This window comes from Melospiza georgiana, chromosome 21, assembly GCF_028018845.1.
Source record: "Melospiza georgiana isolate bMelGeo1 chromosome 21, bMelGeo1.pri, whole genome shotgun sequence".
Classification (NCBI taxonomy): Eukaryota; Metazoa; Chordata; class Aves; order Passeriformes; family Passerellidae; genus Melospiza; species Melospiza georgiana.
The window spans coordinates 11,199,483-11,213,232 of NC_080450.1; the positions used below are offsets into that span (position 1 = coordinate 11,199,483).

The window sequence follows — 13,750 nt, forward strand, 5'->3', positions numbered from 1 at the left end:
CAGCAGCCTGGCATGGGGCTCACAGCTCCCAATCCAGTCCTGCCCACAGGGTGCCCCCGGGGAGGATGCTCCAGGCTGAGATGAGGCAGTCTCCACTGGGCTCAGTGCATTAATGACTGGAAATTGGGAATTTTAAATTGGCTTGTTGCCCCCCCCAGCAGAGGGAGGAGAGCTCCAGGTGGGTCACACCTAGCTCCTGGCTGAGAGCCCTTCCCTGGGTGGGCTCTGCACTGGCCCCATGCCCATGGGGACAGTCCCTGGCACCCTCTGCTCCCCTCTTTGTCTCCAAGACCTTCACAGGGATGTCAGGGGCTGCAGCTCCAGAGGGAGCGAGGGCAGAGCTGCTCTGGGTTTGGGAGTGAAACCAGTGAGCAGCCAGGACCCTGGTGTCCCCTGCAGGGATTTTCTGCCAGCTGAGGGTTCCTGGTGTGCTGGCAGCAGCAGAGGGGACCGAGCCCATGGAGGAGGTTCAGGGGTGGCCACAGTGGAGATTCAGGGACTGAGACTGGCAGGATCTTCAGGGCATTTTGTGGGAACTGGATGCCAACTCATTTTTTGTCAGGTCTGGGTTTTTCCTTGGGGATCCTGGTTTTTGACTCCTTGTAAGTGGGTGGCTGGAGAAGGACAGGGCACCGTGTGGGCTCTCACTCCTTCAGTGTGTTGGGGCAGCATCCTCAGGGCTGGGGGCTGAGCATGGAATCATTCCCAGTTATGCACAGCAGGAACTCACCCACCAGCAGTGTCCCCTCTTGGCTGTGCCTACAGTGGACCCAGAGCACCATCACAGCCCCAGGCACCCCAGGTGGTGGCCATGCCTGTGGGATTCCACAGCCCCCCAGGACCCCGTGGGCTGATCCTGGGGTCTGTCCTCAGCAAAAGTCTCAGTTTAGTTTCCTCTACAATAGCTCTCTCAGTCAGCCTAAGTTGCAAGTACGTGTTTGGGGGATGGGTAGTTAATTTCCAGCAGTGCTGTTGATTAGTTTCTTACGGGGTGGATGTGCCCATGCCGTGCTTTGGAGGCAGCAGATGTTGGCAGCTGGAAGGCAGTTTGGTGTCTCTGAGTTCTTCAGCAATGGGGCAGGAGGGAGCTGGGGGGCCCCAGGTGCTGCACGCCTGCACCCCACTTGTGGGCTCTGTCTGTGTGTGCAGTCGAGTTTTCTTGGGTTCTGTTGGACCCTGTTGGGTTCTGTTGGGTGTTGATGGGTTTTGTTGAGCTCTGTTGAGTTCTGTTGGGTCCTGTTGGGCCTGTTGGGTCCTGTTGAGTCCTGTTGGGTCCTTTGGGGTTCTGTTGGGTTTTGTTGGGTCTTGTTGGGTCCTGTTGGGTCTTGTTGGGTACTGTTGGGTTCTCTTGGGTGTTGATGGGTTTTGTTGAGCTCTGTTGAGTTCTGTTGGGTCCTGTTGGGCCCTGTTGGGTTCTGTTGAGTCCTGTTGGATTCTGTTTGGTCCTGTTGGGTTCTGTTGGGCCCTGTTGGGTTCTGTTGAGTCCTGTTGGATTCTGTTTGTTCCTGTTGGATTCTGTTTGGTCCTGTTGGGTTCTGTTGGGCCCTGTTGGGTTCTGTTGAGTCCTGTTGGATTCTGTTTGGTCCTGTTGGGTTCTGTTCCCCCTGGAATATGAGGTGCAAGCCCAGCACCCCCAGCCGTGGTCGCTGCCCCCCGTCCCCCCAGCCCGCCCTGGCAGCCGGTCCCTGCCTGTCCCAGCTCTACACAAAGCAGCATGCACAGTCAGTCTCTCCCTCTCCTCCTCCTCCTTTAGGCTTTCTTACACTTCCCCTTCTTCTCCCGCTGCTGGAACTTCCGGAGCCGCCGGGCCCACGTGTCCCGCCACTGGATCACCAGGCTGGTTTTGTCTGCAATGATGCCGCTCTGGTCGGGAGAGTCCTCGTTGTTGCCCAGCAGCAAATACTTCTTCATGGGCTTGATTTTGGGGCACTTGCAGGCGATGTCCTTGGAGTGGATCCACAGGATCTGGTCGCCGCGCCGGATGCGGTTGCTGCCCTGCTTGTAGACGGAGATGATGTTCACCGTGAACTTCCACCAGTCCGCATTCTTCTCTGCCTTCAGCACGTGGATCTGGACAGCTGGAGAAAAACAACACACAGGCAAGAGAGGAAAAGGAGTTAGTGCTTGGGCTGGTGAGCAGACAATGAGCTTCAAGCCTTACCTAATGGGCTGTATGAGGAGGAGGGATTTTGCAGCAGCCAGGGGATGTGGAGACCCCAAAATACTGTCCCCAGGCCACACCCCAAGAACAGGAGCAGCCATTGCTGCATCTGAGGGTCCAGCAGAGCTTCCAAGGGCACCACAGTCTTGGGAGATGCTCTCCAGCTCTGTGCCTGGCAGAGTCACTGAAACATCTCTGCAAGCATGGATGGCAGCTCTGGACTCCACCTCTGGTGTCCTGGCAGAGCACTGAGAGACCTCCAGCTCCCACAGCCAGAGGGAGGTGGGAGAACAGCCCTGATCCCTGCACAAGGTGCTGGTGATGATCATGATGGTGATGATGATGATGATGTTTTCCAAGCCCATGGCCGATGCTGTGTACCCTCCTCTGCAGCCATGGACTGAGGAAACCTCAGCCCTTGCTCTTTCCTGGGGTAGGGCTAAAAATCAGCTCCCAGGAAATGCCTTCCCCAGGCAGGGCCTGCCCAGCCCTCCTGGGCTGGTTTGCCAGCTGTGGGTGAGGATTCCCCAGCAGGAGGGACCCAGGGAAGCCCCAGGTGAGGGTGGTCTGGCTGGAGAGCAGGCAGGGGCCAGGCCCTGCACAGGCTGGTGCAGCACCACCACAAAGAGCTTTTTTAGCCAAATCACTGTGCTTTTCCCTTTTCCCCACTGCTCCCTCCATGCCCTGGGAGCTGTAAACCCCTGCCCACTCACCTGCCTGTCTCAGCTGCCCCAGTGGGACCAATCCTGTTTGTATAAATTAACAGAGGGAGAAGGAACTCCCAGAAACCTCAGGGAAACTGTGCCCCTTGCCTTGTAACAGTCCAGTTTTCCCCCTGGATGGAGGAGCATCCCCCTGTCTCTGAAACCAAGTGATTCCAGGCTCTGGGAGGAAGCAGAGCTCTGCAGCCCAGCACAGCTTTTTAACACGTTGCAAAATATATGGGGTATTTTTTTCAGAGCGTGTCATGGAGGCCAGATGCTTTCATTAAAAAAAAAAAAAAAAAGGGAAAAGGGAAAAAAAGGAAAAAAAACAACCCTAAGCTCTGACCATGTATTTCCCTGTCTGGTGTGAAGGTAACAAAATGTGAAGAGTAGCCAATTTTTATTTTTTGGAAACAAATCTTTCCAAAAAAGCTTAAACCTTTGACCCGCCTGGGTCCACACTGACAAAATGGAGAAAATGAATGAAAAGGAACTGGAGAGAGGTGGTTACAGGAAACTCTGCTCTAAAACACACAGTCTGTATTTTTTTTTTTTTATGTCAAGGCCCCTGTCTCTTATTTTTCCCTTTTTATTAATGAAGTGGAAGGAGTGAAAGCTTTGAGGAAGGCTTGGCTGGGGCAGGCACAGCTGCCTGCCCTGACAGCCGGATTTCTGCCCACAGCCTCACGTCCAGGACGCTCAGTTGCTCCTGAGCTCAGTTCCTCCTGAGCTCCAGGGGTGTTTGCCTGGCTGTTTCAGTGCTGAGCTGGGACCAGCATCTCCCAGGGGACACTGGACATGCAGAGAGGCAGAAATGGGCCAGGATGAATTTTTGAAGCACCTAAGCTGGGTTTAAAGGCTCCCTTCCCATGAAGGAGGTTTCAGTCCCATCTTGATTTGGAGCTCTGGCTCAGCTGTGCCTCCCAGTTCAAAGCTGGCTTTGGGGCTTGGGGCTGCCCTTCAGCTGCCCTCTCCTGGGACAGAGCTGGGCTTTGTGCTGAACTAACTGCTCTCCCCTGGCTGATGTTCCACTGAACCCCTGCTCAGGCCTGTCCCTGTCTCTGCATCCCTGGAAAAGCATCCCTGGAGAAACATCCCTGGCAAAACCCCTGGGGCAGCAGATGGAAGGTGATAGGGGGTGATTGTTCCTCCTGGGGATGGTGCTCCCCTTGCTGTGGTCCCCTGGGAGCAGGAGAACAAAATCAGAGGAGCTGCAGCTTCCGCAGCTCCAGCTGGGGCTGGTGACACTGGTTTCAGTGATGGGCTCTGGCTCAGACTGGTCACAGTGGTTTCAGTGAGGATGGGCTCTGGTTCACACTGGTTTCAGTGAGGATGGGCTCTGCTTCAGACTGGTCACACTGGTTTCAGTGAGGATGGGCTCTAGTTCACACTGGTTTCAGTGAGGATGGGCTCTGCTCCAGACTGGTTTCAGCAAAGAGGGAATCCAATCCAGCTCCTGATCCCACCTGTGCCTTGTGCCTGCTCCTCTCTGACCTTTGCAAACTCTGGGCAGCTGAGCCCGGAGGGGAATCTGAGGCTCCTGCATCCCAGGCACTCCCAGAGATGCAGAGATTTTTCTCCAGGTTCATTTCCCTGCAGCCTGCTCTGCTCTCCAGGGAGCTCCCAGGCAGCAGAGGGGCCTGGGGAGCAGGGGGACAGCAGGGACACAGCAGGGGGACAGCAGGGACACAGCAGGGGGACAGCAGGGGGACAGCAGGGACACATCAGGGGGACAGCAGGGGGACAGCAGGGGCACAGCTGGGTCCTGGTGAGGGCAGGGGCTGCCCCAGGAGCCCCATCTCGCTTGACACTGACACTCCTGAAGCACAAATCCCACCTGGATGGTGCCTTCCAGCCCTCACCACATTTTGTGCTTTGCCAGAAGGGGACAGAGTGGTCCCCAGGCTGGGGAAGGGGAGGGAGGGTCCCTCGTCCCCTCCTCCTGCATCCCCAGAGGTCAGGGATGCTCCCAGCTCCCCAAGGCCTGGCTGGGAGCCTCCAGCCACAAGAAAGCCCCAAAGGCTGGAAGCAGGAGATGAAAGCCCAGGGGTGGATGGTTTGATGTTAATAAAAACAAAACGCAGCCCAAAGCCTCAAAACAGCGTTTAAGGGCAGCTGCTGGAGGCTGAAAGCAAAGCAGTGCCTTGCAGCATTCAGAGATCATCATGAGTCAGGGCCTCAAACTCCTGAGGCTGCCATGAAAACAGCAAGGCTGGGGAAAACCTAATTATTTAATTACTTTTTAAATTTATATTTGGGGTTTGTTTGTGATAAATCTGCTGAGTTCAAGGCTTCCCCTGCTGAGGCTGACTCAGGGCTGGGCTGCAGGGCCAAACCTGTGCATCCTGTGGTGGAATCCTGGAATATCCCACCCATCCCCTGCACAGACCTGTCTGTGGGAGCTTGGGCACCGTGGCTGGGCTGGCCCTGGAAGGTGCCAAGGAGGGGCAGTGGGACACAGTGGGACACAGCACCTGGGGGGTATTATTGAACATGGCCAGGTGGGAGGGCGTGCTGGGGACAGCCCTGGCAGGCCCAGATGTCCCAGTCCAGGGCAGGGTCTCCAAAGGCTTGGCTCCCCTCTCACTGCACAAGTGCAGCGCAGTCCATGTGGATTCTATTCCAACCAGCAGCCAAAGGTGACCCCGACACCATCTGGGTTTGGGAATGTAAAGGGCTGGCTCCTCACTGGAGCAAAGTGTTAAAATGGGATTTTTTTCCCCCCTTTTTCCAGTTTTTAATTTATCTGGCGGCGGCTTTGCCTCGCTCAGGTTGCCAATTTCCTACTGGTTTAATATTGGAGATTTATGATCCCTAATCCCTGGGTGTGCCCTGCTGCTGGGGGACCCTCACTCCCTCAGCACATGGCTCCAGCAGGGACTGCTCAGCCCCAGGAATGGGATTTCTCCACCTTCCCAGCAGTGCAAGGGGCTCTGAGTGCGGGGCTGGTGCTTCCCCCTGCCCTGGGCTTTTTTGGGGATTCGGGTTTTTCTCCCCCTCCCTCCTTCTTTTCAAGCTGCCTTTTGAAAACACATTTTGCTTTTTTCCAGCAGCCCCTGCCAAGCTCCTCTCGACAAAGGGGGTGACTAAGAGAAGGCTCCGCTGAAGGAAGGATTTTTTTACTTTTTTTTTTTTCCAAGAAAGGGCAAAGTGAGCAAATGATCTCACCTTTCGGATGAGGATTCTGTTCCGCAGCCCCATTCCCTGCCCAGCACTGGGATGGATGGGGATGCAGGGCCAGCATGGGACCACAGTGCTGGTACAGAACCAGTCCAGCATCACCCGTGCAGGACCAGCCCTGCTGCAGCACAGGCAGCTCAGCACCGGGGGCTAAATGGAGATTTAAAACTCCAGGTTTCCTTTACCACAGTCACACCCACAGAGAGAGGGAACATCCCCAAAATCGGGCAGAAAATGAGAAAACGTGGCACTGAGGGACTACAGGATGTCCATATCTCATCTGGATCAGCATCACCTGCTCTCATCAGATAACCCCCCCTTCCTTCTGGGAATCTCCATCCTCGGTGGGTTCAGCTAGAATCCCTTCTGCTTCCCCGGGATTTAGGTGCCCCCACCCCAGCAAACCCCTCCTCTCTCCCCGCTTTTCTGGGAGCTGAGCGGCCCTGCGCTTCCCCACGCAGCCCAAAAATCCCAGAAAAAGCTTTTCTGCCTCTGCTCCTGCCTCCCCCTCCCCGAATCTCCCGCCCGCCCTCCCCCCGTCCTGTTGAACTCCAAATATTTGCACCCAAACCCATCGCGCGGGGAAAAAGCCCAAATTAAAATAAAAAGGAGAAAAACCACAAACCCGACAAAAACAAACAGATAGGAAAAATAAATAAGGGAAAATATCCCCTTTGAAAGGCTGAATGAAGCGGGGAGCTAAAAAGCCCCATTGAGGAGCGGGCGGATGATAGCTCCGATTGAGCCCGCGGGAGAAGGAACTCTGTTCAAGCTAATTAGGGCCTTTTAGGACATTCAGCCCGGCGATGCCAGCAGAACGGTGAGGAAAAGAGCCTCCTAATTGGCTTCCTGCTGGGGTGTCAGTCCCAAAGTCTTTATTATCCCTCCCTGCACCTTTTCATCCCTTTCTTCCCTCCCTGGCCCTGCTGAAAGCCTGGGCTGCCCCGGCATCGCTCACCCCGCTGCCTCTCCAGCACGGTTTGTTCTCAAAAAACAAATCGCCGTGGCTATGGGGCTGGTGGGGCTGTGGGGGACCCTTCCATGGCCAGGAGGGTCAGGTGAGAGCACCCCAGTGCCAGCACTGGGACAGTGTCCCCACACCTGAACCAGCCCCAGCACACGGCTCTGACTCACTGTGAAGCTGAAGGAACGATGCTGAGTGAGAAAAGAGAAGTGAGAAGCTCATTCCAGCTCCCCTAATCCCTGCTCCAGGGGCACCTCGTCCCTATTCACTGGGATCTCCTGCCTGAGACACCTCTTGGGCCACCCACACCTTCCCAGGGTCTGCTGCAGCCCACAGGGTCGCCCTACACAGAACCGGGTGTGTCACCCAAAATTCCAATAGAACTGAGTGAGAGTGTCACCCAAAATTTCAACAGATCCAGGTGTGAGTGTCACCCAAACCCCCAACAGATCCGTGTGTGAGTGTCACCCAAAATTCCAACAGGACCAGGTGTGAGTGTCACCCAAAATTCCAACAGAATCGGGTGTGTCACCCAAAATTCAAATAGAATTGAGTGAAAGTGTCACCCAAAATTCCAATAGAACTGAGTGAGTGTCACCCAAATTTTTAACAGATCTGGGTGTGAGTGTCAGCCAAAATTCCAACAGAATCGGGTGTGAGTGTCAGCCAAAATTCCAACCGAACTAAGTGTGAGTGGCTCCCAAACCTCTAATAGATCCGGGTGTGAGTGCCACCCAAAATTCCAACAGAACTGGGCGTGAATGTCACCCAAACTTCCATCACCCAAACCTCCAACAGAACCGAGTGTGAGCCGTCCCAGGGCTGCACCACCCTCTGAAGTCTCCTGGGAATTATGGGGGACTGGATGCAGGTGACAGGGAACTGCTTGCTGCTCATCCCCACAGCAAAAAATATTTTAAATATTTTAAAATATTCAAAAGCTGTGGCAGATAACGGCACAATGAGAGGGGACCTGGTGTCATCATAACCAGAAGACACTGGCAAACACTTGGAAAATGTGAGTCTCCTGCAGATGCTGGGATAGCCCCCAAATGAGGGTCCAGACTTGGGTGTGCTCATCCCAAGTGACACAGGGTATCGCTGTCCCTCCACACCTGGCAGGTCTGGCACTCCCAAAGTTGCACACAGCCAGCAGGGACACCCCCGTGGGGACACTCCTGCCCCGCATCCCCGTGGCTCGTCCCTGCACAGGGGACACTCACCATAGTCCTTCTTACAGTACTTCTTCATGTTGATCTTCAGCTTCCCCTTGGAGGCTTTGCAGTACGAGTCACAATCTGCGCGGGGAGAGGGGGAGGGCAAGAAAACATTAACAAAACAAATCAGCCTGCAAATGCAGAAAGCGCTGGGGGAAGGGGAGCGGCTCCGAGGCGCGGGCTGCCGTGAATAAGCAGCGTGCCTGTGATATCCATCTGCCGGGATGGGGCCATTGAGAAACCCTTCCTTTCTAAAGAAAGCTGCTCACAAAGGAGCCCGGCCTCCTCCGCCTCCCCCGGCCCGGCTTCCCCGGCCGCCTCTGTCTTCCTGGGAGACCCGGGGGCCTCCCTTATTGTGCCACCCAGGGCTTTTGAGAGCCACACAAATTCCCGCTGTTCTGCAGCTCCCACTGGAGCCTGCCCGGAGCCCACAGAGGCCCCATTGTCACCCCTAACCCGGGCCGGTGTCAGCCTTTGGCATTCATTGCCGGCAGATTCGGGCCGGGGTCAGCCCGCCACAATGCGGGTCACGGAGGAAATTAGCAGCCCATGAAGCATTAGCAAAGCCTTTTGGTGTCCACTCTACTGAAGTGTGCAAATAAAATACCCCAGGGGGAACATTTCATTTCTAATGGGCCCCCACTGCTGGGACATGCTGGCCTGGCCCGGCGGCCGGCGGGAGCCTGGCACGGCCCCATGGCACTGCCACCGCTGCTGGCCATGGGCCACGGGCCATGGGCACGGCCCTGGAGCCTGCAGGGACACCGAGCCTGCCCTGGGGCCTGCAGGGACACTGAGCCTGCCCTGGAGCCTGCAGGGACACTGAGCCTGCCCTGGGGCCTGCAGGGACACTGAGCCTGCCCTGGAGCCTGCAGGGACACTGAGCCTGCAGGGACACTGAGCCTGCCCTGGAGCCTGCAGGGACACTGAGCCTGCCCTGGGGCCTGCAGGGACACTGAGCCTGCCCTGGGGCCTGCAGGGACACCGAGCCTGCCCTGGGGCCTGCAGGGACACTGAGCCTGCCCTGGGGCCTGAAGGGACACCGAGCCCTGCCCTGGAGCCTGCAGGGACACTGAGCCTGCCCTGGAGCCTGCAGGGACACTGAGCCTGCCCTAGAGCCTGGGGGACACTGAGCCTGCCCTGGGAGCCTCCAGGGACACTGAGCCTGCCCTGGAGCCTGCAGGGACACTGAGCCTGCAGGGACACTGAGCCTGCCCTAGAGCCTGGGGGACACTGAGCCCTGCCCTGGGAGCCTCCAGGGACACTGAGCCTGCCCTGGGGCCTGCAGGGACACTGAGCCTGCCCTGGAGTCTGGAGGGACACTGAGCCCTGCCCTGGAGTCTGGAGGGACACTGAGCCTGCCCTGGGAGCCTCCAGGGACACTGAGCCCTGCCCTGGGGCCTGCAGGGACACTGAGCCTGCCCTGGAGCCTGCAGGGACATTGAGCCTGCCCTGGAGCCTGCAGGGACACCGAGCCCTGCCCTGGAGCCTGCAGGGACACCGAGCCTGCCCTGGGGCCTGTAGGGACACTGAGCCTGCCCTGGAGCCTGGGGGACACTGAGCCCTGCCCTGGAGTCTGGAGGGACACTGAGCCCTGCCCTGGGAGCTGATGGCCCTGCAGTGGGTGGGCAATGCCCTCCATACACTGCTGGGCACAGCCCCAGGGCACCAGGCCTGTGCCAGTGTGGCTACAGAGGGGCTGGGCCATGCCAGCTGCCAGGCCCGGGGTGGGCTCGTGGACCTGCTACCCGTGCCCATCCACGGCTCCTCAGCACCCATAGAATGGCCTGATCCAGGGAGAAGGGACAGGGCTGCCTGCTGCAGGAGGCCTTGGCACACTCACAGCCCTTGGAGGCCTCAGCACTGTCACAGCCCTGGAGGCCTCCATCTCTCCCAGCATCGTCCTTCCCCAGCCATTGGTGGGGCACAGGTGCCAGCAGCACGGCTGAAGTGCCCCAGGAAGCTGTGGGGAAGGTGGCAATGCTGCTGGCATGCCATGGCCAGCTCACACTGGGTGCTAAGACCATGAGGAACCCCCTCAGCACCAAGGCCTGTGACCCCTGTGTGCCCCAGCCCCTCACATGTGGCCATGCAGAGTCCCCCAGGCTCCCTGCTGCTCCTGCTCCTCAGGAGACACCCTCAGGCAAACCAGGCTTCCTGCTCTTCCAGCATGACCCAGCCAGGCCCAAACCCAAATCCAAACCAAACCCAAACCCAAACCCTGTGATCTTCCTCCTGCCAGAGCCCCAGCTGAGATCTGTGCCCAGCTACAGCCTGGCCAAGGCCCCTCCAAACCCTGATGGCTGAGGTTTTCCAGCCACTCGTGCCTCCCATTTGTTTTTCTCATCTGACAGGAGACACACGATGTGAGACTCCTGCACCATTTGTCCCCAAATGTTTATGTGACAAACCTCAGGAGTCCCAAGGCCTGTGCTGCCTGGCTGTGCCAGAGGCTCCTTGTCCTGCAGGTCCCTCTCCATGAGGCTGCAGAGGCTCAGCCTGGGACATCCTGCCCATGGGAGGTGATGCCAGAGCCCAGCCACAAGGAGGCTGAGAATTCCCAGAGCTGCCTGAGGGACACCCTTCTGCTATGGGGGGTCAGTGTCCAGCTCCTGTCCTGCAGGAGTGATGAGGGGGCAGCAGGATGGGCCCAGCTCCCTGTCCCACTGTGCTGCACAAGTGTCTCCTGCTCAGGGGGCAGAGCAGGGCTTGGTGCTCACCCTGCTGCTGTCCTGCCTGTCCTGCTGACCCAGGACTTCCCTGAGCCCCTCTCAGCCCGTGTCCAGCCCAGCCACCCTTGTGAAGCACCCTGCCTGTGGTGCAGGACAAACCCGTGGTGACATCCCAGCCTTTCCTCCAGGTTTGCTCAGCTGCACAAATATTCCAGTGCAAATCCCAGTTCCAGAGCCACGAGCCCAAACACAGCCAGCCCCTGGTGGTTTTTGGGTCAGCCCTGCATGCCCCGGGCTGGGGGATCAGCAGCTCCCAGCCATGAGCAGAGCAGGAGGGATGGGAGCAGCAGCTCCCCACGATGAGCAGAGCAGGAGGGATGGGAGCAGCAGCTCCCCACGATGAGCAGAGCAGGAGGGATGGGAGCAGCAGCTCCCAGCCATGAACAGAGCAGGAGGGATGGGAGCAGCAGCTCCCAGCCATGAGCAGAGCAGGAGGGATGGGAGCAGCAGCTCCCAGCCATGAGCAGGGCAGGAGGGATGGGAGCAGCAGCTCCCAGCCATGAGCAGAGCAGGAGGGATGGGAGCAGCAGCTCCCCACGATGAGCAGAGCAAGAGGGATGAGGAGCAGCCATGAGCAGGGCAGGAGGGATGGGAGCAGCAGCTCCCCACGATGAGCAGAGCAGGAGGGATGGGAGCAGCAGCTCCCCACAATGAGCAGAGCAGGAGGGATGGGAGCAGCAGCTCCCCACGATGAGCAGAGCAGGAGGGATGGGAGCAGCAGCTCCCCACGATGAGCAGAGCAGGAGGGATGGGAGCAGCAGCTCCCAGCCATGAGCAGAGCAGGAGGGATGAGGAGCAGCAGCTCCCCACGATGAGCAGAGCAGGAGGGATGGGAGCAGCAGCTCCCCACGATGAGCAGAGCAGGAGGGATGAGGAGCAGCAGCTCCCAGCCATGAGCAGAGCAGGAGGGATGAGGAGCAGCAGCTCCCCACGATGAGCAGAGCAGGAGGGATGGGAGCAGCAGCTCCTAGCCATGAGCAGAGCAGAGGGACCGGGATGGGAGAGGCGCTGGAGCCGCTGGCTCGCAGAGGGAGCAGGTGGCGGGCGGCTGCTTCGTGTCGCTCGCAGCTCAGTAAAACGTGTCAGCACAGCCTTCAGCAACTTTGCAGCTCAGCCCATCCCCTTGATAGAGCTAATTCTCTGGCTGGGCAGAGACTTTTCACAGCTAAACACCTTCTTTGTTTTCCTTAATTTCTTTCTTTCTTTTTTTCTTTTGCAGAAAGTTGAATTTTTTTTCTTTTTAAACATCTTTGGTTTGGGGGTTGTCTGGGGTTGCTGTGATGAGGCTGAGAGCTGCAGGGTGCTGAGTGCCCATCCCGTGATTTGTTGGTGGATCTTGCTCTGCCCGGAGCGCTGATGCTGCCGGGGCTGCGCAGGAGGGAGGTGCTGGCAGCGGAGCTGCGGGTGCTGAGTGTTGCTGCAGGGAAGGGAAACCCTGCATGCACCAGGCGCCTCTTGCTGCACTCTCAGCCCCAAGCTCAGCTCTGAGCCGCTGCAAAAGCCACATGTCGGGAACGGAAATTAAAGGCCCCTTGATTCTGACATGATAGAGCGATTAAAGCCACATTTCTTGGCCTGGGTACCTAACTGGAAATGCAGATATAAGGCTTAGATCCCCAAGGGGATTCAGATTCCTAATCCGAATTTATGCAGCTAAATTCCTATTGATTTCCCCCAGGTAGGGCCCTAAATGCCTTTGTGGGCTGTGATCCAAGGTGGAGGTGTTGTGGCTTAGGAGGGAGCCCCGACCCTGACAGCCTGAGCCCAGCACAGGGGTGAGGGGCATTGTCCTGCCCTCCCTGCCAGGGCTGTGCTCTCTGAGGCTCTGCAGGTGGGCTCTGGGTGCCCCCATCTCCTGCTGTCACTGGCGGGGATGTGCAGCCAGACTGAGCCACTGAAGGAAGGTGCAGCCCCAAACAGCAAATCCTAAATCCATTATTCCCTTACCAGAGAGAGCAGGACTGAGAACTCGCAGTGGGGTCTGCCTCGGGTCCCAGACACTCCCAGAGTGGGGCAGGGCAGACCAGCAGGGCTGGCTTGGTTTGCTGCTCTGCAAGGGGAGGCTGTGCTGAACAGCTTTTTGGTTCCTGCCCTTTTCTCTCCCTCCCCAGAATTCCTGGTCAGAAATCCTCTGTGCATGAGCTGCCCCTCACCATGGGTGTGAGCAGCAGTGACCACGGGGACACAGCAGCTTCCAGCTCCCCTCTGGCTCTGGCCAAATCTGAGCTAAACCTCTCCAGAGGAGGCCCTGAACCTGCACAGGGCTGCATCCTCAGCTGTGGCTGGGGCCTGGAGGAAAAGCTCATGGGGCAAAAAAGGGGTGCCTGGGGGGCTGGAGAAAAAGCTCCTGGAGCAAAAGGGGAGTGCCTGAGGGGCTGACCAGGGGCAGCAATGTTGTGTGTCTGCTCTGGGGCTGAGTGTGGGCTCAGAGCTGGATGCTCAGAGTGTTCCCCTGGGCATGAAAACCTTTCTGTGAGCTACCCAGAGCAGCCCAAAGGCAGCTGGGAGCCACATTCCCAAGGGACACGGGATAAAATGCAATCCAGCCCTGGGACAGGAGAGGATGGCCCTGTAGCAGTGGTGGCAGGGATGCCTTTGGCTCTCAGAGCTCTGGAGATTTCTGCAGATGACCACGAGCTCCTGCTTCACTTCCCACAGCACTGAGGCTGCCCATTGCTTCCATCCCAAAGAATTTCTTTACCATGTCCCCCATCAGTCCCAGGGATGACTGCTGGAGTCATTTGGAGAGCTCCAGCCCTGCTTTCTCCAGGCTGCTGGCTCTGGGCCTGTGC

The 13,750-nt window shown here is 57.8% G+C and overlaps 1 protein-coding gene across 1 annotated transcript in view; it reads right to left on the bottom strand.

Moving 5' to 3' along the window:
- Positions 1-1,683: 1,683 nt before the first annotated feature.
- The window catches only part of NTN1 (netrin 1), an 84,102-nt gene continuing 72,035 nt past the window's right edge, over positions 1,684-13,750 (bottom strand). The window contains exons 5-6 of the mRNA XM_058038903.1: positions 8,233-8,307; positions 1,684-2,078 (exon numbers count right to left, since the gene is read on the bottom strand). Of these exons, the coding sequence (XP_057894886.1) occupies positions 1,750-2,078; positions 8,233-8,307 (404 nt within the window). The 3' untranslated portion in view covers positions 1,684-1,749. The remainder of the gene's footprint in view (positions 2,079-8,232; positions 8,308-13,750) is intronic.